We start from the raw sequence: 26,657 nt of genomic DNA, 5'->3' as shown, positions 1-26,657 counted from the left end.
TAAAAAGGAAGTGGGGTATATTATAATGCCATGGGGTATTTTATTTGCTAATGGTACTGCTGTGATATTACAGTTGTAATAACAGTGCACCTATAATGCCACGACTCTGTGATTATTAGTATTTATGAGCTGTATAGATACCTTTGTAGATCGGTGCCTCTGGTATTAGTCTATTTTCTTAGACAAATTGGGTGGGCAATTTTGCATTATTACCCACACATGCAGGCAATAATGGCTATTGACACCTTGCATTTACGGAAATGAGGATGTTGACGCCACATAACCCTAAACAGGGAGATACAGCCGGGTCAGCATTTCACTCTCCCTTGGAGCGTCATGAAAAAAACATCATACCATTGCAGTGCTTCTCACTTTTCCTCCACAGAAGATTTTATTTTAGACATATCTTTATGGCCTTCACCCCTTGCTTTGCTAAATGGAAATGAGATTGCCACAGATTAGTAGAAAAAGTGAGAAAAACATGGTTGTTTATTAATTTGTTGATACTTTTATGTGATTGATTGGACTTCGTCCTCAGCAAGCAAGGAGTTGCAGCACCCTGTGCTGTCACTCACATCACTCACTGCTTTCACTTTTCAATGAGTATTAAGGTAAATAGTATTTCTCCTTCTTTCCTTCACCTACACAATTCACATTCAGAAAAACTAAGTTGTGCACTTTTGGCCCTTAGACCTGAAGAATGCCTGTGAGCTATAGAGATGGGTAGAAACATGTTGACCATTAAGACATGAAAGGTCATAAAACCCATTTGTTTTTAATTTTGTGCTAGGGAGGAACAATGACCTGGAGCCAATTCTACCTTGAGGCAATTGTATTCTTGTGGTCTACTATCTGTAGAACAAATGAATTGTTGATCTGACTCCCCCCTGAGGTAAAATCAAACACAAGGAACAAGCAAGAGCTTCCATTTACTGATATACATTGTTAAAGGGCTCTTCTCGAACCCACAGGAACCTACAACATCCTTCTAGAGTAAGGAGCGGATCCTATGATGAAGCATGGCACTTGCCTTGGTGAGGGTATGTTGCCCTTCTGACTCAGAATGAGGAGTTAATAAACAATAAGGAAGTCACTCACTATAAGCACAGCGGACCAGTGAGAGTGGAACCCGCTTCGTTCATATAAATGTATCAAGACCAAAGCATTCTTGTGTTGCGTTAATCATGAAGGGTATTCTGTGATCCGAACTGTATTTTCCTCCCATGTTTCCCTTGTGTGAAAACAGCAGCGCTTTACATTTCGCAGTTTATCTATACGTGCAAACTGACATTTCTCATGCATTATTTTTTTGGGGGAACAAAGCACTAAACATATTTAAAATATTGCCGCCTAATTTGGCATTTGAGTCTTCGAATTTTCTTTAAACCGCATTTGATCGTTGAACATAGTTTAGATCACAGAGACAGGAGTCAAGTTTGCATCAGCCAAAGAACCAACTTTAATGTACGTTTCTTGCGACAACAAGATGACACAACCATGGAAGTCCTGAAACAGCAGGAGGAAGAGAACCAAGAGAGGAAGAGGGTTCATCAAGGCAAGGAGGGGAAGATATCATCAGGGAGAAGTTCGGAGAGGAGGATATTGTTATTCAGGGTCCAGTGTAGAGAGGAGAAGATGATAGGAAGCAGAAGTGTGGAGGGGAGAGGACGGTATGTCATGTATGGGTGCAGAGAGGAGACGATGGTATCAGGGGCATGTACATAAAGACGATGGGAGCTGAGACCACATACTACATTCCCATTGAAGACAGAGGAAAAAACCCTATCAAAGACAAGGACAAAAGACCGACATAAAATGCTGAAGAAGCCTTGAAGAACCCACAGAAGCTGTACATGGAGAGTTTTTCAAAATTGCCACAGCCTGTGGCAGAAGGGTCAGGGGCACTCGGACGCCTCTCGGACAGGATCACTATAGGAAGATGCTGTTCGTGCTTGGGCAGCTGTCTGGTTATTTCACCCTTGTAACTGACAGAGAGAAAAAAATGTTTCATTCGGACAACATTGAAAACAAATTGGCATAACAATAAAAAAAGACATAAACTGTTGTTCTTTGTTATTGGTCTGATATCATAAACATAACGTGTATTTGTAAAGAGCATGTTCACCCAAGTGTGACTCGGCACCGAATAACAGATGTTTATTGTTACTCAACTCAACGGTATTAATTTTTTCGACCTTAGAAGGATGAAAGGCTGAGTGGGACTGCCAGGATTCGAAAATGTGACAATGAGGTCGAACATAGGCCACTATAGTGGAAGCATTAGTCCATTAAGCCCCCAGACATAGCCGTTTGATTACATTTAGAGTTGCAAGTTTCATGCAGAAAGATGTTAAGGATTACTTTTGTTTATACTCAATCATGATCATTGCTGAATCGAGCCAATATCAGCATTAAATAGATCAATGAGATAATGTGCCTGCTGCCCAGATATGGATATAATTTTGTATTCACAGGCTTGAAAGTTGGTGGTTTAAGGAAGCCTTTTGTGAAATGAAAACCCTGAGTCGAGCATTGGTAAAATATGGCATTAACTTCGCAAGCATGTTAAAGGTTTCAAAGTTTTGGGAAAAAATTGCACCAGGTGAGCTAAATCACATGGCGAAGGACCAGGAATGCTCAGGCTGTTTTTTCCATGTGTATGTAACACAAACCTGGCCCAAGGGGTTTAGGGTGCTTTACAAGAGGACCAGATTACGTTACACATTTTTTTAGGCACAGGAGAAAGTGATTTGCTCAGAATAACAGGATGTTGAGCCAAATCGGATGTGCGAGCCTGGTTTCCGAGCAGAAGCTCCAGTCACTAGGCCAGATCTTAGAAAGAAGCCTAGCATTATGAGACTCCCCATCTGCCACTGAGTCTGAACTATCGAACTAGAGAAGAAAATGGTCCCCCTCACCCGCTTGGAAAAGAGCAAGGTCCAGCTGAAGTAATACGTGTTTTGAGCCACTCACAGGTAACAAAGCCCTACAGATTAACCGGCCAGACTCAAACCCACACATATGTGAAACAATGCTGCTCCTTAGGGGGGAAGATGCATTCGGACCATCCATGGACTGCACTTGAGGGTGAACATATACCGCCCTTGGATCTGCCCAACATTTTGTGATGAGTTGGGTAGACCAAAGCCACACAGAGTGAGGACATATGAGGCTATTTCCTTTTTACCATTAGTCCATGGATGGTGTCCTGCTGGCTGAAAGACACAGCTAAAGATGCATCTTACCCATTCATAAGACAAAACCAGTGCATGCCGCAGTTGCTGGGGGGAACCAGGTGACATAGGGATTACCATCACCACTGCTTTACTTTAAACAAAGCCATCCATTCACAAGATTCTCTCCCCTAAAGTTGGTTTGCCCCTTGGGACCTCCGTGTGTGTTTGAAGGTTTATTTCCCTGCACCAGTGGCTCCCCGGAACATGAACATTTCGATTGGTAGAGAAAGAGTCTGGTCTCCCAGAACTGTTTCTGGTTTCCCTTTCCACCAATCAGGACTCTGCCGATCATGATAATCAAACACCGGCGGTCTCAAGGCTTTGTCAAGTACACACATTTAGCACATCTCAAAATGTAGACATGCATACAGTTCGCTTTTAGGTGGTGGATAATGGGGTGTGAGATACAGTAAATATACTACTGTCGCGGTCCCACTGAGCTACCCGTTTTTAAACCAGACTTGAAAAGATGGCTTTACTTTCATAGAAAGGTAAACTGCAACATTTTGGTTACCAGCAAGGCTAAATGATTGGTGGAGGACATAAATCACAGCTGTGGATTGCCCCCACTCAAACAACCGAGGACAGTATAATATCACATTTAGCAGATGTGCTAATGCTGCTGGATGGGGTTTCTAAGAGCTCCAGTGTAATTTCATCTCTAGAGAGGGTTCTAGGTTCTTCTGTTTATATTCAATATCCTTCACATGACTGCCCTTCTATCATTATAACCTGTAAATAAAGAGCATAATAGCCCTCACTGTACATCGACTTTATTGTTTGTGATAGTTGTGTCTTTCTGAGACTGGTGTTCAAACCTAGGGCCTGATTTAGGGTTTGGCGGACGGATACTCCATCACAAGTGTGATGGATAGCGCGTCCACCTTATTACAAGTGCATCTATTACTATGCCACTTGTATTAAGGCCGATGGGATATTTATTGCTTTGTGACTTGAGTACCCACCTGACAAACTCTAAATCAGACTCTAACGACAATTCCTCGATAGTACTTTAATGCTCGCTATCAGTATCCTTGGGGAGTGGAATATCTAAAGGAGTAACTTAGTGATCCACTTGGAGTACAATAGCACCGCAAGAACGCCTACACCAATGGTAAAACAACAACACCGACCACAGATAATGCACAGTAACAACTGACTGTGCCACACACAAAGTAAAGGCCCCATAAACTGAAAAGAACCTACAGTCAGCAAGTATCCCCTAGAGTACCTTTCAGCATGCATGGAGAGTATGACCAGCACCCCCAAATATCTCTAGACTCACAATAGTACGGGAGAGATTGAGCCCCTCTCCATTCTTTGAATTAAAGTGCAAAATGGCGCTTGTCTTGCTTACCTCCTCTGTTGGTCTGATCGGCAGGTTTCTTGTCTCCACCCGGTACTCTATGAGACAAAATTATGTGGGAAGTTAATGTCAGAACAATTGAATACCTGCAAAATTCAAGCTACCATCTTTATCTTAACTAGGAATCTTCCCATATTAGTGGTCCTAAGCGAAGAACTTTTTAGCATGATGTAGGTAAGATTTTAAACATATGTTTCATCAACGGACCTTAATTGTCCCATTACAAGAATAACCTCATATCCTATTTTATTGAATATAACTTAAAGGTTGAACTAGTGGAGAGGTATTAAGATAAAATATTTAACAGTCTAAAGAAATAATACTCAAAATGTGTCTGCCCATTTTGTGGATTACACAATGTTATTGTTATGTTATGTTATTCACTCTTATATAGCGCTCGACTCACCCTGGGGCATCTCGGCGCTGCCTAGAGTGGCACATCGCTGACACGTCAGCTGAGCTGGGTTGCAATTTAATACAAAAAGGCTTTTAGGTGTTTCCTAAATGAAGTATACAATGGGATTTCCCTAAGGTATTTGGGGAGACTGTTCCAATACTTAGGGGCAAGGTAGGAGAAAGCCATACCGCCTGTTAGCTTGAGACGGATGCGGGGAATCTGTAGCAATCTCACCGTGCCCGATCTCAGCAGGTGACCTGGGGCATATCTTTTTAATTTCTTTTGTAGATATTTCGGACCTCGGCCATTTAGAGCATTAAAGGACAAGCAACAGATTTTGAAGAGATTTTAGCAGAGGTAGTGATGGTGAATCCGCAGGCATATTTAGGATCATTCTTGCCGAGGTATTTTGGATGACTTGAAGTTTATTTAGGAGTGTGGTCCCGACCTCGGCCAGGAGGAAGTTCCCATAATCCAAACGGCTAATGACCATCGCTTGGATCAGCGTTCTACGGTGGTCAGTTGGGATATATGGGAAGATTTTCCGAAGTAAACGAAGGCTGTGATAGCAGGAGCCAGTGATGGCTGCTACATGATCCCTCATAGACAATGAGCGGTCTAATTTCACCCCCAGGTTCTTTACATTCAGTTTTGGGACCGGAGGGGCACCCAGTTGTGGAGGCCACCATTCATTATTCCAGATGTTAACGGCCTTTCCAAGCAGCATTACTTCCGTTTTTCCCGGATTCAACTGGAGAAAGTTGTCGGTCATCCAGTTGGATATTGCAAGTATGCCTTTAGTAAACCAGAGCCTGTCAGCCTCTGGGTTCGGGCCGATGGTGAACAGTAGCTGGGTGTCATCAGCATAAGAGATTGTTTCCAAGCCTAGTGCTTCTGCTGCCTCAGCCAAAGGAGCCAAATACATGTTAAAAAGGGTAGGGCTGAGGCAGGAGCCCTGTGGGACACCCTTGTCCAATGTTGTTTTAGCTGAGTGGAACGGGCCCAAGATAACTGTCTGGGCTCTGTCCGTTAGGAAGTTTTTAAGCCATTTAAGGGCTAGACCCTGTATGCCGTAAGACGTTAACCTCTCCGCGAGCCAAGTATGGGAAACAGTATCAAAGGCCGCGGAGAGGTGGAGGAGGATCAGAATGGCAGATCCCCCGGCATCCACGGTCAGCCTCAATGAATCAGTAATGGCTAACAGGGCGGTTTCTTTGATGAAGCCTGGGCAAAACCCTGATTGCGAAGGGTCCAGGATGATATTATTTTCCAAATAACTGCTTAGTTGTCTATTTACGATGCTTTAGAGTATTTTGGCTAACAGGGGGAGCAGTGAAATGGGGCGATAATTGCTGAGCTCCTGCGGATTCACCAGAGGTTTTTTTAGGATGGGTCTGACAAACGCTTCCTTCCAGGAGGTGGGGATTGAGCCTGATTGAATGGAAAGATTGAAATTTTTTTTAATGGTAGGTGCACAGCTCTGGGCTAAAAGAGACATTGTTTTTGGGGGGCATGGATCAGCGGGGGAACCTTATTTGGCTACATTTAATGCTTTAATCACTTCTTCAAGTGTGACCAGAGAGAAATTGTCCAAGGAACAGGCTGACCTGCTAGTAGGACATTTTAGGCTGGACAGGGTTGAAAGAGCCAGATTAAAGAGCTCATTTGAAGCTCAGTAGGTCTGCGAATGAGAATCAGGCTGAAAGTTTAAAAAACACCACTGTTGAGTCACAATATTAAATAAGTAGATTTTCATTCTGATTCAGATTTACAATTATTGAATCTTTTTTTAGGCGAGAACTATTTTGTTTCTCCAATGAACTGGTTGTTTTTTGAAAAATAAATGTGTTTTGTTTTGTCAAAGAAAAAACATTCTGTTCTTTCTTTTAATGTTGGGAAAACGCTATACAAATACACTTAAAATGAAAAAAGTATGGAAATATTAAGAGGAGATGAAAAGACAAATAATTAACAGTTTGATATATTAATATATCATTATATTTATTATGTTACAATCCAGTTCAAAAAGGAGACCCTCAGCCTAGTGGCAGAAGCTTTTATTAATTAGCTAACTTCTCTTTAAATTCAAAAAATGTAAGAACTTGGTAATTGGAGCAAATTTACATCTATAAGTACTTATTTATTTATTTATTTATTTATAAAGTTTTGCCTATAAGTCATCATTGCAGTTGCCTGTTCAAAACAGAAACATGAGATATACTCCTGCCACCACTAGATGGATGATGGCAGGTAGTTTTAAATATGAAATGCCCCTTTTCATCAATGCCTAAGCAATAGTTAGTAGTACAACAGTGGTTGCATCAGCTATCAAAAGCTGATAACCAGATATTATTAATCCTTGATAGTCTCACCCAAAAATAAGGAGGACGGACTGATACCTAGATTTGCAGACCAGATTGATTCTAGAATAAATCTTGTCCCAGGATTCACACGATTCTTAATAATCAGAAAACATAAACAAGTAATCTGCCACAAGTCTTCTTTACCTGGGGCAAGAAGATACCGCTTTTGTCCCTGTTGAAAGAGCCCATGTGCAGTATAAATAATCCAAACTATTGTGTGAAAGCGTTGAATACAGAGTTTATCAGGTTTCAATGAGCCCAATTTTCTTTTTTTTTAAAATAGTTTTTTGCTGATTAATTAATTGTTTTTGATATGATTTGCAGCTTGATGCAAAGCACATTTTGAGTCAGAATTTGAGCTATTTGCTTTCAGGCAAAGTACATTTATGTAGTGCTAATCCTTGTATGTACAGAATAGCTCCAACCACATTAACCTTGTAGAGCTCATCTGTACTGGTATGTTGGGTCATACTATATCCTTTTTTCATACAACATTGGCCAGTGAAAAAGCTCAATCAGAAGCCATTTTAAGTAGCCATCTTTAAAGGAGCCGCTCAGTGTTGTTGTTATTCAATCCCACTCACTTGCTGTCCTGCCCTTCCAGTAGGCTGCGGTACTTTCCTATCTCTTGCTCCAGCCGCGCTTTGATGTCCAGGAGGGTTGTGTACTCAATGCTGTTTTGTTCCATGTCGGATCTCATCTGGCTCAGCTCTGATTCAATATTGGTGATCCTGGTCTGCAGCTGTGCCAGCTGCATGCAATAGCGCCCTTCTGTTTCCGCTAGGCTGGCTTCTAATGAGGCTTTCTGCGAGTAGGAGGAGAGGTGATGTTAAGCAAAAAAGCATGCATTCTTGGTACAAATAAGATCAAATCAATAATTGCTCTATCAAAAAAAATGCTGTTACATATGCCGTCCCAATTATAAAGCCAATTACAGCTACACTTAGAACCCCCTATTGGTGATGTGCAAGAACTGCCCAGGGGCTTATAGTGATACAGAATGTGAGGTAGAAGAGGCATCCAAACAAACAACCTACCCCAACATTTAGTAGCTATGATAAGGAAAAAAGAAAACATTTTGTTTCCAAATGTCGCTTCTTTCATTATCCCAGGTATAGGTGAGGTGTTAAAACAGACACTTCCCGTTTTGTTCAATATAAAACAGCATTTTGTATAACATGATTTTTTTAAAATGTTTTCAACATTTGAGCATTGATGTCAATAGACCAATTGCAGGTACAATGTAGTGTGTTAATACAGTTAGTTTTCTGTAGGGAGAAAATAGGGCACTTTACCGAGGGAGGACGAGTACCAGGAAGAAAACACAGCATTCAAAGTCAACAATAGGAGTCTAGGATAATTCCACCCCCTTTTAAATGGTGCATTGTCACAAGAGCTATGGCTCATTGTTGTGGAATGATGTGCACCGCATTGGCCCTTACAGGAAAGGTGCCTAAAGCAGTTCATAGACTGAAAGCCTTGGGTTTCATTACTCTGCAGAGTCATGTACCCTGTAATGAGGAGGCCATGCAGTCCATATTTATTATGGACTTTATTGTGAACATTTATCTGCCCTAATAGTAGTATCTTACACATTATTTCTACTTTTGGTTCCTTAATTTTGCCAGTAACTGAGAAAACTGTATTTAAATAATTACTATGAAAATGTTTCATCCTCAAGGCTAGATCTGTCCTAAGTAGGCTAAGGATCTTCTTATGAGTCAGTGTGAGTATTCACATATTTGATAAATGTTAGTTACTTCCACTTATCTTAAAGTTAGTGATGGTGGTACAAGTAATGCAAAAAGCTTGTCTGCTGATGATCAGATGCCATCTATTGTTTTAGTTGTATCAGAAAAGGGCTTTCCTCTTCCAGAGGTTACTTTGGGTATAGAATTTTTACAAAAAAAAGGCTTTTTCTGAGACTACTTAAAGTTGAGCATCATACAAAGGCTACATACCCATTGCGTTAATCAATGCATACACACTCCTTGGATGCTGCCCAAGGTTACAGGTGATACATAATGGGACAGCAGACACTGGGGGTGATCACTACCTCATATGTCTATACATAGCAACATTATTTATTCCCTCTGGATGTAGAAGGACTTTAGGAGAGAAGTAAGGACAGCTTGAACATCTGCCTTGAAGCACATTACAGTAGAAGATTATTTGGATGAAGTTGAAGAGGAAAAAAGTTCTCTAAGGGAGGTTCTGTTGTGGAAGCTTTGACTGCGCTAAGAAATTGAGACCTTGTCACACACGGTCGACACTCATATTGCAAATGCACTCACTCAAGTGGTCGACTTTGGACAACTAGGAACATTTCATGCTGCTTTTGCTTAATGACAATGAATCGAGGGGGCTATTTTCAAAGTCTACTTAAAGACAATAATTCGAAACTCTCTACTAAAGTTGGGTAGCTGCCATGTCCTGAAGACCAAGAGATACTTCTTTCCTAGAACAGGTCCAAGCATATTGGATCCAGGGCAAATTGTCAAGAAAATTAATTTGTAAGCAAATTCTATTTATAGACGCTGACTATAAATGTATCTTACATAGATAGCCTGAAAATCTGAATTGATGTCTCGTGACCCACAGCGGCTGCCCTTGTCCTACAGAGTTAACAAATGCCACAGCGCAGCTAAAGCAGATGCCACAAATATGGGTTCAGGTTTCTAGCAACGAGGACATTATGAGATTATCTGGGTAGATTTATATTTTTAACAAGTTCTTTCATAACTTCCAGTGGGAATTATGTGGATGCTTAGCAAGGCAGCTGACTTAGCATCACAGACTCATGTTTCAGTTTCTTGTCCAGTTAATGCAGGCCACATGTTTTTCTCAATGGACGGCCGAATCACCTTTCCAAGGTCAAAGAAATGATATTAATAGTGTTCATATTATTCGCCGACATCAATCTTCATGGGCTGATTCTGCTTGCTTTGTGCAATATACCTATGTTCAGTATTATTTTGTGTTTGAATATAGTGGTTAAATTCTGGACCCAAAAAGGTGATAAAAAAGTAAGTAATTCTACAAAGCCTCTCTAACCAAACCAAGACACTGCCTACAACATGAACCTGTTTATGGAATTGTGGCTTTACCCATAATGCTGTGCTGAGGAGAATAAGCTCTGAACTCACCATGCTGAGCTGTGCCTGCAGTTCGATCTCCAGACTCTGCAAGCTCTGACGGACACTCGATATCTCGCTCTTCGATGATTGGATGGTTTGGGTATCTGCGACCACTTTTTGAATAAATTCTTTGCTCTACAAAGAAAACAATGCATCATTTGTAAGACCTCATCTTTAATAAAACAGATGTGATTGATGTATGAGACAGATGACTACTGGATGACATGACTAGGCATTGCCTGCTCATTGGTACAAATTACCAAAACTTTTCCATCAAGAATTAATACTGCTAGAAACACCAATGGTGTTGCGTTCAACTGTTCTTCGCGCTAGGGTGCTCATTACTATAACAAATGCATGAAACCATTTTACATTGGTAAACTCTGTGATAAGCAAAGTGAATTGCTAAAAATGTATTTTTTCCATGTACTAAACCCCTTTTGTGAATCAGAAAGCCATTCTTAGGGGGGTAGCCAATCTCAGGGCATTACAAATTGCAACCTGGCTATTTAATATCCCTTGGGCCTGTCGTTCTATGATCCCTCTTCAAATTAGAATTTAGCACAAACTTACAGTCAGATTTTCAAAAAGTAGATGCGTAATTTGCACCCACTCTGGGCCGTCCCCTTCCTCATACATCTGGCCCATACTGCCCTCTCAAACACAAGACCAATAGTATGTAGTGGAAAGTGTTCCTCGCTCCTATGCAATCTCCCTTGACTTTGCTTTATGAGTATCATGTAAAAGGTAAACAGTCTAAATATCGAGTTTTTTATTTCGACCTACAAGAATATCGAGTTGAAAATATCATAGGGACAGAATTTCGAAATCAAGAATATCGACAACCAGAATATCGACCTGAAGGTAAGAAATATCGTTTTTGTTAATATGAAAGTTAGTATTATCGATAGCAAAAATATTGATGCTACTAATATCGATATTAATATTAGTGTTATGTATTATATTATGTATTTTATATGTTTGTTTTTATAAATTTTGTTAATTATTGTACTAGTTTTATAATATATGTATTACATTTTGAGAAGTTAGTAATAATTTTTTAAGTAAATTATGCGTTTTAGTACCGTTGTGGGTTTATAGGGGAATAGGGTGGGAAGTAATTAAATGATAGTAAATTAATTAAATTTGTTTAGGAATTAGTAAATATTTTTAAATACATGTTGCGTTTTAGTTCTGTAGCGGGTTTTGGATTTTTAGGGGAATAGCGTGGGAAATAATTTAATTTTACTCACGTAATTATTAAATTTGTCTTTAATGGTATTTATAATTAATTTTATGTTAAATAATTATTAATTGTTAATGAATTTTTATCAATTGGTAATTAATTGTCATTAATTGATTAATTGGTAATTATATTAAGTGTATTAATTTATTATTGAAGTGTGTTGTAAGGTTATAGGGCAATAGGGAGGGAAGTAGTTTAATTGTAATTAAGTAATGCTTTATTTTAGTGTTGAGTATTGCTAATTAATTTATTGTTAATCAATTATTATTGGTAATAACATTTTAATAATTAATATTCTGTGGGGGAAATAAATGTATGGTTCCTTATTCATTGGTAATTAAAGTTGATTTTTTATAATTTATTTTGTATTTATCAATAATTCATTATTAATTAATTATTAACTGCTAATTGTTTTTTAATAATTATTGTTTTTTGGGATTGATTTTTTTCTTCTTATTTGGTAATATATTTTTAATAATTATTCTTTAATTGTATTTATCATCGATTTAATTGTTAATTATTAATTGGTCATTATTTTTAAATAATTATTTATTGGTATTGTTCATTAATGTATTGTAATTTAATAATTAAATTATATACATTTAAAAAATATATATTTTAATTATTAGTAAGTTATTTTAACCCCTATGCTATCCAACACTTTCCCTACCGTTGCACCCTTCGCAGTTGGAATAGTAATTTTAACCCCTACGCTATCCAACATGTTCCCTACCTTTGCACCCTCTGGAGTTGGAATAGTAATTTGTACCCCTACGCTATCCAATATTTACTGTTTTAGTTTATGTAGTGTATAATATTATTAACATTTGTTTTTGTAGTTTGTTATATATAGTTTTGATATTTGTATTTACATTATTGTTGTATGTGTATGTATGTATTTATAATTTATAAAATGTTTATTAACAATTTATAAGTTTTTAGAATAACTAATTGTAAATATTATGAAGTAAGTATATATATAATACTTTAAATATATATGTTTATTTTATTTTTTACATTATATGTATTACTTAGAATTTTAAACATATTTTTGCTATGTTTATTTTAATTATATGTACTATTTATTTAATTTTACCACATTTTTAAATATTTTTTTTTAAATAATGATATTTTTAACAATACTATTTTTGACAACGATATTTTTTTTCGATATTTTTGTACTTTCCGTAATGTAGATAGGACTTTTATATTCTTGACCGATATTCTGCCACCGATATTTTTGACATCGATATTATGTATGACATTCATGTAAAAATCTTTACCCCATACCCAACAAACTCATGCGCTCAATAAACATGATCAAGAAAAATTTTCGTTCCCAAATTCCATTCAAGAGAATGGGCCAAATGTGACTAACAGGCATGTGGGGGTGGAGGAGGAGATGGTGAGAAAGCTTCTCTCCAAAATAAGAGAAGCAAATCCAATGCAAATAGTTAAAAAATGTTGGTAATGTTTTCTTAATAATGGGTTGAAGTAATGGTGTTCTTTAATTTCCTATAGAACCTATCGCTTTTTTACCTTCCATCCTAAAATCCCCTGTCAATGACTCGCGCACCAGCATTGGACCAAACATCCCAAAAGCACGGCTAGCTGATTGCTTTAACCTTTAAAACACAATGAAAGGCCAGGGAACGAAATATTCAAAATGGTGTCTCCCACTGAAACTTCAACACATAATCTCTACCATGAAACAAATATGTAGATGATACAGACAGAGTTGTAATGTGCTCTTTTCCCATTGTAAATTGCATGTCAAGTGGGTTATGTCATCAATAGGTTAGGTGAAGGTGATCAAGATGAAAGAGTTGAAATGATCCATGTGTCTACTCACCCTAGCCTGGTACTGCTCCTCCACCTGCTTCCGATACCTCTCAGCAAGCTTCTCGTAGTCCACTCTTGAGTCATTCAGAACCTTCAGCAAGTCTACTCCTGGTGCCGCGTTCATCTCAACATTGAGGCTTCCGGCCTGCTGGTTCTGGGCCGCCTTCATTTCCTGTGTAAAACTTCATAGGGTCATTTGCCTGTCTAAGGCCTGGTAAAGCTCAGGTAATGCAATTGTGGGAACGTGCAGTTAGGTGATGTTTCATTTATGATGCCACCCACATTACTTCTAGGGTGTCATTTCTCTGACATCTGTGATGTCCTACACTCAAGCTTTCTTCAAATAACTCTTGTATATAATGATAGTTTTCTTGCTCTGCTTTGAAACTTTGCACTGCTAGTGGCTCAGCATGAGAGGATTCTCTGTCACAGTAACTGGATTCTGCTCTACTTTTGAGCCAACAGCGCTTTGGATAATACGTAAACTCTGCTCTACAACTGCTCTACAAATCAGAGCAGGCAGATGGATGTTAGATGAAGGTGACACTCTTGATTTGTGGCTAGTGGATGGGCCGAATAGAAATCTCTGCTAATAATGCACAATGTGATTTGGGCGAGTGTGTGTGTCACTGCTGTGTAATAGGAGGTGTCAGAAGAAACATACCATATGGAATAGGGCGGCTGGACGAGCAAGAACCTGACATTATCTGTAGAAGTACATAATAGCCATAAAACTAGAGAATCACATTGGATTAGACATAGATGTTGGCCATCCTTTAGGTTTGTTAAAGGTGCTTTGACCTGAGAGCGGGCACTCAAGGTAGTTGGTTCTCTAAATGATATGGTACTGAGTGACTACAGTGGTTTTTTTTTATTTAAAAGTACATAACAGCAGTATGCACTTTTGTGTTAGTGCAACCCTTTAATGGAAATGTACCAGTACTTATTAATAGCAAAAATATACTTTCAGATATTGAGTAATTGACTTCTATTTTAAGCACTGATGGTCGGTGAATCGAAGTGCATCGCTAGTGACAATAGTTAGGGCATGGTCTTATTTACCTTTGCCATACTTCAGTCATCAAGGACTGTGATCACACATGGATTGCAGGATAGCCTCATGACATAGTCAAGAAAACAGTATCTTAAGATTCCAATGGCATCACAAACCGACAGACTGCCACACCAAATATGGACAGCGAGTCGTCGGTGTATATTTGATGCAGTATTATACCCATTTTTGCTCTCATTGTCGTCCCTAGATACTGGCCTGTCTTGACCACCTGGAACTTCTATTTAGAGTCCTTTTATATTATGTCAACACACTTTTAGTGTTTTGACTCAAGCTTCCCGGACCGAACACTAAATTCTCAGAATATCAATGCATCATATTCTTCGAGAAAACCTCCCCTTAGTCAACTGCTGCCCTACCTTTTTGTTTGAGAGCTTTTGATTTTTTGTTTGGATACCGTTTTCTTGCCTTGAAAAAGTTCTTCCTAGACCAAAACCCATGCCAGCTGAACCTTTAAAGTCCATGCCCCATCACTACATTGCAAATTTTTGATCTACATCTATTTGATCCAAGCTAAGGGTGGGTGTAGCTCGAGTGATTCTGTGTAGTGTAATCATGCAGAGTTACCTAACAATTTTGCAAGATAAAGCTTGAATTACATGAGAAGAGTAATTCTGCATTTAGCACCATTTCTTGGAGAAAAAATACCCCCCTGCAACCTAAACTGACACAAGGAGGTATTTTGCGGTAAGAAATACCATTAAAATCAACAACACGAATAGTGAGCACACTAAGGGGCCGATTCCGATTCGGGTCGGAAGGGCTCTGAACCATGTTCGGAACCCTTCCAACCGAATCGGTCAGTGCCGGCCGGATTCCATTCCGACCGAGCCATTCCAATGGGCTCGGTCAGAATGGAATCCGACTCGGATTTTCGGATGGCCTACGACTGGCTCGGAGAGCCCGCCTGCCATCCGGAAATCCTTCAGTACTCCCCCGGTCGCCTCTTTACGACCGAGGGAGTACGATGGCAGTTTTTCATTGCCTTTTTGTGCTGGTCTGTCTGGCATAAAAAAGACAGTCGGAAAATGTCTTTTAGGGCCCCCAGCAGGGCCCCCATGGGTGCAAGGCTGCCGAATGGTAACCTGGGGGCATCTATGGTGCCCCTCTATTGATCCCTGCACCCGGTGGTAGGCACCTTGGGGTGCCGGCCACAGGGTGCAGGGATGAACTGCACCCCTGCTTTTCTCAATGCAGGCATGCATTCCAGCCTGCATTCTGAAGTATACGAATGCAAAGTATTAGCAGTAACATGACAGCAGGTCCGTGGGTTACTGCTCCTGACCAATGTTGGACGGACCTGAGTCCGTCCGACATTGTAATCGGCCCCTAAATGTGCTCTGGGGGTAGGATTTTCCCTCAATTTACTACCAGCATTTAGTGCTAGTTTCTTAGCACAAAATGTACCCTCGCATCAAAAATGTATGCAAGCATGCATTTTCCCCTAAGAAACAGTGCTAAATGCAGCAGAAAAAGAATATTGAGTGTGAGGTTCGCACTCTCTAAATGTGCTTGCATCAGGATTTTACCCCCAAATGATTCGTAATTATGCAACAAGGAGTAATTATGTAATTACTGGTATTTTCACGTCATAGCATAACACAGAATTACCGAAATGACCCTGATTACTCCAGCCCAATCAAAATTCTGCTGAGGCCTAATCCTAGCCCCAGAAGTCTACCTTAACATTTTACTAGATTGCAGAGATACAATATTTCTTATGTTCTTCATTATTAATAATATGGAGATCTCATGGTCGCTGCATTTGCTCATTGTGTGGCAGGTGAAAATTCTCTTCAAATAATAACACTTTTTATTCCTAAAACTGCATTAACGTTTCGTCTAAAATGTATAGCCTCGCTAAATTGTTATTCTGAGATTCTGTAGCTAAAATGAGAAGTGCCATGGCAATTGTGCCACGCATTTCGTTCTTGGAACCACCTTCCTGATTTGAGTGGTCCAGAATGCCGCAAGGTTCAACACATCCCATACCATATCATTCAATGTGTATTTGTTGCTATTTCACCTGACTGGATTGGGTTGACTTGTGAGTATGGATTTCACTGTCACTGGTTTGTCCTCATGCAATAGACGTGTCTAACACGGATCTCAGTGGAAGTCATCTACATAGATAGTAGTTGTCTAAAAACATTTAAAGCAAATTTAGGCCTTGATGGCGGCAGTCAGGAACTAATGGGACTAATCGAAACTGAAATGTCCTTACGTCTTCGAGGTTCTTCTTGAGTGCCGCCAGCTCCTCCGTCAGACTCTCAATCTCTGACTCCAGGTCAGATTTGGCCAGGGTCAGCTCGTCCAGGACTCGGCGAAGCCCGTTGATGTCAGCCTCAACACTCTGGCGAAGTATCAGCTCATTCTCATACCTGGAACAATATTTGGAGAGAGAGAGGGGCTGAGGGCTCAGCTAGGCTGGAATGATTGGCCCATTGAGGCCACAGACAAAAGCAGCAAGAATCAGCAGCAAGTATCTACCCAAGGAACTCAGACCACAGGCTGCACGAGGTTAGGCATGGGCGGAAAATCCGTTCCGCTCGCGGATTTTGCGGATTTTCGGGAAATCCGCAATCCGCGAGATTTGCGAATTTCCTGCAAAATCCGCAAATCCGCGAGCAGCGGATTTTGCTCGCACTGCTCGCACTGTTCGCGTGAGTTCGCGCCCCGCGAATAAGTGCGAAATTGCAGAAATACGATCTAAGCAAAACTGAAAGTAACTACTTACCAGGTTCAAAAGTTCAGGCACATCATTAGTAGCCATTTCCTGTAGTGCTTCCTGAGGGGCCCCTCCAGAGTTCAGTTGCCAGTTGAAACTATTATGTGACCCTGCTCTGAACCTCAGAATAGTTACACATATGCCACAAAGGTCATGAATTACAGCTAAGGGAGACAAGCAGGAGCCAGGCTGGAAGTTAAAATCCATTAATCAGCCCCTAATTCATTATTGTCAGTTGGGGCAGGGCAGGTGTTGTAACTAATTTTGCAACAATGAAAGCACTTAGCAAGTGCAAAAGATCACTAATCAGGGCGCACTAAGGAAGCAGGTGCCAGCTAAAAAAATATTCTGTGACACATTAATCAGCCCCAAATTAATTCAGGTCACTTGAGGCAGGGAAGGTGTGCTTTGCTTTGCCGAAAATAATGTACACTGGACAACCAGAGGGTGTGGTGATGAAACAGAGGGTGGCATGGGTGGGCCAGAGGGCGGCATGAGTAGTCAGAGAGTGGCAGTGGTGACAGAGAGTGGCAGTGATGAAGAAGAGTGTCCCAAACAGGTTGGACACGTAGAAACAACAAGTTCGCAAAACTTGCGACCCGACAGGTAAGTTCGCAAATTGCGAAATTGTAAAAACCCTCGCGAACTGGCAGAAACACGGGCGAACACAAAAAAAGAAAAAAATCCGCAAATTCGCGGGAATTCGCGGATTTTGCGGATTGCGAATCCGCAAATCCGCAAAATTCGCGAACGCGAGATCCGCAAAATTCGCTCATGCTTACACGAGGTGTGCTCGTGGGGTGCCAACTACACAAATATTATTTACCTAAGGATACACCATGTCCTGGTTAAGTTCTAGAAAGAAGTAAACGATTTTGAATTGTTCCACAGAGGATAAGAATGGTATGTTCTAATCACACAAAGGAGGGATTGCAAATTGTTAGAACTGGGGGTCTCTAGTTGACTGAGGTAGGTACCTTAGTCCAAATAGGGACCTTTGCTTCTAGTCAGGGAAAGGAGCGACACACTCTCGGATAACCGCTGCTCAGCCCCTGGTAGCTTGGCACGAACAGTCAGGCACATCTCCAAGGCACTGTGTAAAGTATTTGCAACCACACTCCCAGTAACACAGTGACGTTGTGGCTCGGGCTGGCGGCTGCAATCCTCACTCACGGCCTCAGTTACGATGACGGAATGAGCCACAAACAGCAATGCAGTAGCATCGACGATTTTTCACACTGCGGGGGCAATGCGGTCTCGGGGCACCCGTAAACTGCACCACAGACCACACAGCAGTCTCAGGCGTGCAAAAGCACATGCACCAAGCATCGCTGAGACTCCGTTGGAAACTTTGATGTTCCTGAGCTTCCACAACAGGGGACCATCTCTCCCCGGGCCCTTGGAGGCAAGCTACTTCAGGACACACCACACAGCAGAGTCCTCTCAAGCAGGGGGACACAGCACACAGCAAAGTCCCTTATCCACTCCTTAGTCACATCAGCAAACTGCGGGCCAGCCCCAGAACACACTGCAAGGGCAGTCCTTCTCTTCAGTAAACAATGGGGGCTCCCACCTGCGCTCCTATATATCAGTTAATAATAGTTATAATCCAAGTAAAGGTTTACACAATATAGAAAAAATGCATCAAACAATTATAACACACACGCATAAACTGAGTGTTGTGACCTGAGGTTCACTGGTCACATGAATAAACAATGTCCATCCCTCAAAATCAGATCTAAATGTGTAATCCAATATATCCAAAAGTTCCACAAATAATGTCTTTAGACTGTTGTTTCGTCGAACAGATCTTCTTTATTCTTGATTTTCTTTAATTAGTCACATTCCTTTAGCGTGTCACTTTCCACAATAATCAATCTACAGCCAACACGTGTTTCGTCTGGCTCTATACATTAGCCATCAACTTCATCAGGGCTTTCAAAGTATATTCTGAAATTAAAGGTTCGTCCTAGAAGGCTTGTCTACTTCATGTACTCAATATCATGTATCACTTCCTTCACTTAAGTGTTATAAGGACAGGAGTCTATTTTCACTCAAATTAGAGCGTTGATGATTGTCAATGTCATGAAACACCTCCACTTTACGCAATTTAAAGAATATCCCTTTACTATGGCGATCTAATTTTTGATGAAATGAGAAAAATTCGTACTCGTGAATCTTATTTCAAACGCTGTCCAGAGAAATCTCGGTCACACAACCAAATCCGAGATCGGTTGAAGCATATTATATTGATGTCACGAGGTGTCTCAATTTGGGGATGTATATTTCAAACACACTTCCAAAGGATCTAAGTTTCTCGGTTCTATCAGCAATGTACCACTAAAATAGTATCCGTAGTGGGTCGTGTATCATAGAGTCATCGTCTTATTCAAATCTGGCTGATAGAACCGAGAAACTTAGATCCTTTGGAAGTGTGTTTGAAATATACATCCCCAAATTGAGACACCTCGTGACATCAATATAATATGCTTCAACCGATCTCGGATTTGGTTGTGTGACCGAGATTTCTCCGGACAGCGTTTGAAATAAGATTTGCGAGTACGAATTTTTCTCATTTCATCAAAAATTAGATCGCCATAGTAAAGGGATATTCTTTAAATTGCGTAAAGTGGAGGTGTTTCATGACATTGACAATCATCAATGCTCTAATTTGAGTGGAAATAGACTCCTGTCCTTATAACACTTAAGAGAAGGAAGTGATAGTCAAGTCAAGTCAAGTCATAAAATTTGTATAGCGCACTACATACCCAGAGGGTTTCAAGGCGCTTAGGAAGGGGAGGAGGATTATTGACTACACATGAAGTAGACAAGCCTTCTAGGACGAACCTTTAATTTCAGAATATACTTTGAAAGCCCTGATGAAGTCGATGGCTAATGTATAGAGCCAGACGAAACACGTGTTGGCTGTAGATTGATTATTGTGGAAAGTGACACGCTTTAGGAATGTGACTAATTAAAGAAAATCAAGAATAAAGAAGATCTGTTCGACGAAACAAGTGGAACTTTTGGATATATTGGATTACACATTTAGATCTGATTTTGAGGGATGGACATTGTTTATTCATGTGACCAGTGAACCTCAGGTCACAACACTCAGTTTATGCGTGTGTGTTATAATTGTTTGATGCATTTTTTCTATATTGTGTAAACCTTTACTTGGATTATAACTATCATTAACTGATATATAGGAGCGCAGGTGGGAGCCCCCATTGTTTAATGTTTTGTTCCCACACATGTGGATTTCGAGGGGAGTCTGGTAACCACCCTCCTTCTCACCTTGCAGCACCACAAATTTGAGAATTTACTTTCTTTCCCTGGAGAGATTTTGAGCGCCCTTAACCTGCGAGGTTACCAGTTGCAAAGTCCTTCTCTTCAGTCTCTTCAGCTGTTCTCCTTTGGCAGAGGCTCCTCTTGATCACAAAGTCGTTTCAGTCGAGATTGCAGTCTTGAGTTCAGGGGTTTCAGTTCTTACATTTATACCCCTAAATACCTTTGAAGTCTTTGTTTTCAGGGGGCTCTGAGCCCGGTCCAAACCAGTTCTTGGTGTCTTCCTGCCAGTGAACACATTCTCCCTTTGGTAGTGAGGGTCTGGGCCCCAGACACTCCACAGGAGTTGGAGCAATTCTTTTGTGGCAGCAGCACGGGCCTCTTCGCATCAAAGGGGCTACTCCTCCCTTACACCAAATGCAGGCCAGCCTGGGCTGTCTCACCTACACCTCCCTGGTGCCAGGACACTTTCCCAGACCCTGTCACATCCAAATCTAGTCAGTCAATACACAACCAGGCAGAGGCACACATGATGGTCAGGACAAGAAACCAGCCACTTCTAAAAGCCTGGTTTCTAAACGCACAATTCAAAAACCATCTTCATAGAAAGATGTGTTATTAAATTCTGAATTCAGGCACACTAAACTTCATCTTTCCATCTTATGCCTATGGGAAGATATGCTGAAATCATGGGACACAGTATTCCTCATTCTGTCCTATTGGCAAGATGGCCTTACAACAGTGAAAAACGAATTTGGCAGTATTTCACTGTCAGGACATGATACACACCTCAGTACATGTCCTACCTTTAACATACACTGCACCCTGCCCAGGGGGGCACTTTGGACCTACTATAGGGGTGTCTGATGTGCATATAAAGGGAAGGGTAACGCCTGGCAAGTGGTTGCACTTGTCAGGACAACAAGGCAGTTACCAAACTGCGTGTAGGCACTGCAGTGGCAGGCCTGAGATCCCTTTTTAGGGCTACTTATGTGGGTAGCACAATGAGTGCTGTAGGCCCACTAGGAGCATTCGCATAACCAGCCTTGGCACACATAGTGCACTTTACTTGTAAGGCAAACATACCAATTATAGGCAACCAATTATCAAAACACTTTATAGAGGGAGCACTTGCACTTTGACACTGATCAGCAGTTGCAAAGTGCCCAAAGCATCCAAGTCGGAAAACAATGTCAGAAATAGTTCTAGGAGGGAGGCAAAAAGTTTAAGGAACTTTAGCCAAAAAGGCCCAAGTCCAACACAAATACTTACATCACAACCAGCCTAGCTCCTGACTTATGTGCTTGCTGTCTAGGCATTAGGATTGCAGGGACATTTTGAGGCCAGCGGTTATAATGTTACCATAGGACCATTGGTACAAAACATTGTCCATTCGCTGCCTGGATCCTCCGTTAAACGCCTAGAACTGCATCCCAAGTACGGTCTCACTCAAACACTGATTTAGTCTGTCTTCAGATTTCTCAATGGCCTTAGACCACAAACGGCTCATTAATGGAGTGTACTTGACTCTTCCTTTCTTCCAGGGAGCATCTGGGATGTGGGGTTCGCACTGTCTCCTCTCTGCAATGCTTACTTGAGTGAAGTGTATCAAGGATGCCAACCTCGAATTTGAGATGCACTGAAACCCCTGTGCTGGTGACTCACACCAGGCAAAAGTTACAAGTGGTAACTTACCTCTGCTGACTCCGTATTCGCTTGCATCAAAGATCCAGTGAAGACGGTTAGAACCTGTTGTAATCAAGGATCGATACTCGCAGGCTATAAAAGATGTAGGTTTGTTAGATTTATTTCAGGTTACAGGTAGGCCCCACCAGGAGCAGAAAGGATGATGGGCTGAGCAGCAAGGATGTTGCTACTGGTGGGGAGTTACCAGTAACTAACCTGAATAAAGCTACATCCATAACTTACAAGGATCGATATTGTTTTTAACAGAACCATAATAGCATTCCTTAAGAGGTGTGGGCAGGACAGAGGTTCTCCTATTCAGACTCCAGGTGCCATCTCCGTTTTGAAGGAGCGAAACAAAGCTGTAGCTTCTGAAAATATTTCATTTTCGTTAAGTCCTAGAAGAGAGCACCACAAACACACAGTATTGCACACATCTTCCAAATGACTTCCCCAGCTTTTCTTCTAACCCACCAATGCAGATGCGATCATAGAGTTTCAGATAAGATGCTACATCAGGCTTTCCTGGCATAGGAGATGGAAAACAACAAAGGGAAGCCACAACAACACCCTCAATTAAACATTTTCTCTTCCTACTGGTTGGACAGTCTTGCCAGTCAAACATTACTGGCCTTGATTACTAGCTAATTTGTGCCGGTGGTAGCCAGTGGTCTCCACCAGATGTTTTTTCTGCCCACTGGGACTCTCACATTGTACAACAAGCAGCACTCCTGATCAAATCCCCTGCCTGTCCTGTCCCTTAGTCAGGCCCCGCCCAAACTCAGGCACAGATGTCATGTGAATGATGATGTCATAGGGGGTCTGGTATGAGGCAGGGCATGAGTTGTCCAGCACGGCGTGTTTAATCAGTGAACCTCGGGTCTGGAGAGGAATAGAATAACGACAAGCCCACCCTGCAAGCTTAGTAAATAGAAAAATAGAAATGGATATTACTTAGCAAATTGTCATAATCATAAGTTTGTGCTGATGTGTAATTTTTTGTGCATGAGTACGATTTTGATTTGTCACAAAATCGCAATGGATACAAAATGCAGAAAATAAGTTACTAAATAATGCACTACCATTTTTTAGCTGTGACGACACTTACTTCATTTTAAAATCATCCGCAGTCAGCCTGGCGTTGTCAAGAGTCAGAATAACTCTGCCGTTGTCCAAAGTGGCGACCAAAATCTAGGAAGCAAAAAACTGCGTGAGGCTGAGATCAGAGAGACATGTGCTGGCATCTCTGGGCATGGGAGCCCTACTTGTACTGTGTGCAACTCTGCTTGCCAATCTAAAGGGAGAAACGAGGATTACTGGGAGCGAGCATGCAAGAACAGATGCCAGCATGTGCCCTCTTCAACCAGTCCTTGCTTTTTAAACTACGTGCCTTTCCTTTCCAGGGCTTGACTTTTTTCCTGTTCTAGCCCAGGCCCACAATTCAGCAGCCAAATGAGAAGCGGCCCTGGAGTGACTGAATCCTCCCCAGCCCTATTGGCCTTTTTAAGAGATGTTCCTTCTGTTGGGTTATTCGCTGACTTCTCCATTGCCAAGGGCACATTTGCAACGATGCCAAGTGGCCCCATGTCACGTGTGCACCCGCCATCTTTCAATCTGCAGGCATTGCACTCTGGTAGGGTTGCTTTCTCCCATTACATCTGTGGGGCTGTAAATCCGGGAATGCTAAGTGCAGGCACCTGAAAGTGAAATATTCCAGATGACTCCATGTCACTGAGACACCCAGTTTTCCCTCCAGGACATTCAGCTAACTTCACAATGCCTTCTGGGAGTTGCAGTTTGGCTCACTTGAATTGAAGAACTTACATACCTGAAAACAATGATCGTAAAAAGAAACCCCGAAAATCTTGTATACCTGTGAATGGAGATGTAATATTATGAATATGTCAAAATCACTCCGGAAGCGCTGTGAAGCAATACTAATGGGAGATTGGGCGCTACATAAATCCCAGATAGTAACATCCACGTGACACCGGAATCCTTGTCAGTTTCCCTGTTCTTTCGGCATGTTCTAAAAGCATGCTCCAGTAGCTTCAGTACCACACCCTTCCCTCTTATTCACCACTGCATGAGGGCACAGCTGGTTTTTATATTGCCCACGAATAATAATGTATGAAAATCAGGTTTCAGTGAATATTTGCACTTGTGAATGACCAAGTAAAGAGTCTTGGCCTGTTTTGATCCTATTAAAGTCTTTCAATCACTTCGGATTACAAAACAAATGTGCTTCATTTTCGCTTTCCGAACTGATGAATCTGTACACTTCATTCACAGGTATTCACATGTTGTTGCTGTAAGTTACAAACAACGTACATTATACAGCCTTTCCCTTCACATCAATAAAGTGAATTATGTAAAAGAGTGTGAAATAATTCACTTTACTTTTCATTCTCTGACTGCTAAGTGAGAGGAGTTTGTAAACACTAACCCCCTTGTGGAATTTTAGTTTGCGATCTGAACATCATCTGCGCCAGCTTGTCACCTATGTACTACGTGCACGGCAGCCATTTTAGATATCATGGTCTCCCTGTCCACGATCGATCACCAGCACGCCTCTCTGACCCAGCAAGCAGCCTCCGCGCACCCTGGCTCCCCCTCCCTCCCCCTCATGAGCGTGACCCTTCTGCATGACCCCGTCCTTGGGAGTCACACCAGCGCCTGACCAGCACCTCCTCTCCTCCTATGAATGCCCCTCTGTTGATAAACCTTCCCTCAGCCCGATTGTCCACGCAGCATGAATACCACTCCTTTGATGACCCCTTTCCCCGTGTCCAGCTGTCCACACAGGTCTGAGGCCATCGCCTAAGCCGGCAGATACCATTCACTGCCCCTTATTGCACGAGGTCGCTCTCCTTCAAAGGACCCTCTATTGATCCAGGCCTCCCCACCCCCTGTGATTTGATCAGGCGCACACATCCTAAGACTCGACGGAACACTCAGCTGCGTGATGACCCCCTCCTCTTATCAGCAGGTTGAGGACCTCTATTGTGGGGATACATGGGGGTGGGATGGACACGAGGATTACGGGGATGTCTTTTCCTTTATGTCAATGTTCTGATTGTAATAAAGAAAGGTCACATGCCATAAACCAGTGTATAAGAGGCCAGGCCTCCGAGAGGCTGTTAGAGCACCTCGAGACGATACCTTGTTGTCTGATCTGATGTGTTCTGCTCCGTCGGAATAAACTTCTGTTTCCTGCCTTCTGGTCTCCGGCGCCTGCCTCATTGCTTGGTAAACTTGAATGGTACAAGGGCGGTTAGCGCCGGGCAAATCTTGAGAAAGGTCCTAGCCCTACCTTTTTCCACAATTGGCGCCCAGGTGGGGCCCATCAGCGACACGTGGATCCAGTGGGAGAGGTCCCGATGACAGAGTGAACGACTGCAACGATCGGGAAGAGCTCGTGTCCAATAGACCCTCGTCTGACAGCCGATCATCCGACCTTCACTAGTTCTGAACAGACCTCTCTCGAGTGATCTACGGTCCTGACTGGGAACCATCAGGAGTGCCGCGAACATCACGAAGGAGAGAGGACGATCGGGCGCTGGATCCAGAGGACAGGAAACCGTCCATGCGGTCCGGGTAAGGTCGTGTAAACACGACGAATTGAGGAAAATTGTTTTTGTTTGGATAATACTAGTATTACGCTTTGTTGAAACCTCTGGAGATTCGCTGTCTGCAAACGGAGAAAAACAACAGGCTCTCTCTTTGCAAACAGTGAAGGATAGGTAACGCAGACTTTTGTCCCCGTTGTAATCCGTCGTGCCTATCTTCCTCCCCCACTGTTTCCCGAACTGTCGTTCGTGGATTATTGTCTGGAGATTCTTTTTCTGCAAACAGGGAAGAACAAGGTCTCTCTTTGCAGGGAGAGAAAGAGTAGGTAACGATAACTTTTCGTGCCCACTTATTCTCCCCACTGAATTGTTTTGATTGACCGATTATTCGGTATTGGTTCGTTTGAGGTATTCACCGCCGGCAAACAACGGAGAATAGAAATATTCTGCCTAGTCTTTGCCCGCCGTGATAAGATAGGTAGTGCAGACTTTTGTCCCCGTTGTAATCCGTCATGCCTATCTTCTCCCCACTGGTTGGTAGCCTGTTTAGCCCGGACCGCTTATTAGAGATGAACCATCCAGCTCCACTGGAGGGCACCCCTAATAAGGACATGTTCACTAAGTATGGACTAGTCGCTATAGCTTACACTAAACTATGGCATAAATATACGAAAAAGAACCCTGAAAGTCAGTGGCCACTGATAGGTTCCTTTAATGAAAATAAAAT

At 41.7% G+C, this 26,657-nt stretch overlaps 1 protein-coding gene across 1 annotated transcript in view; it reads right to left on the bottom strand.

The window, feature by feature from the left end:
* Positions 1–1,438: 1,438 nt before the first annotated feature.
* Positions 1,439–26,657, bottom strand: part of LOC147717226 (keratin, type I cytoskeletal 17-like) — a 44,840-nt gene continuing 19,621 nt past the window's right edge. Inside the window, exons 2-8 of the mRNA XM_086924176.1 lie at positions 23,470–23,552; positions 16,884–17,040; positions 13,598–13,759; positions 10,509–10,634; positions 7,947–8,167; positions 4,594–4,640; positions 1,439–1,985 (exon numbers count right to left, since the gene is read on the bottom strand). Coding sequence (XP_086780302.1) covers positions 1,969–1,985; positions 4,594–4,640; positions 7,947–8,167; positions 10,509–10,634; positions 13,598–13,759; positions 16,884–17,040; positions 23,470–23,552 — 813 coding nt within the window. The 3' untranslated portion in view covers positions 1,439–1,968. The remainder of the gene's footprint in view (positions 1,986–4,593; positions 4,641–7,946; positions 8,168–10,508; positions 10,635–13,597; positions 13,760–16,883; positions 17,041–23,469; positions 23,553–26,657) is intronic.

This window comes from Lissotriton vulgaris, chromosome 5 (assembly GCF_964263255.1).
Source record: "Lissotriton vulgaris chromosome 5, aLisVul1.2, whole genome shotgun sequence".
NCBI classification, from domain to species: domain Eukaryota; kingdom Metazoa; phylum Chordata; class Amphibia; order Caudata; family Salamandridae; genus Lissotriton; species Lissotriton vulgaris.
This window is presented reverse-complemented; position numbering and strand designations above follow the sequence as displayed.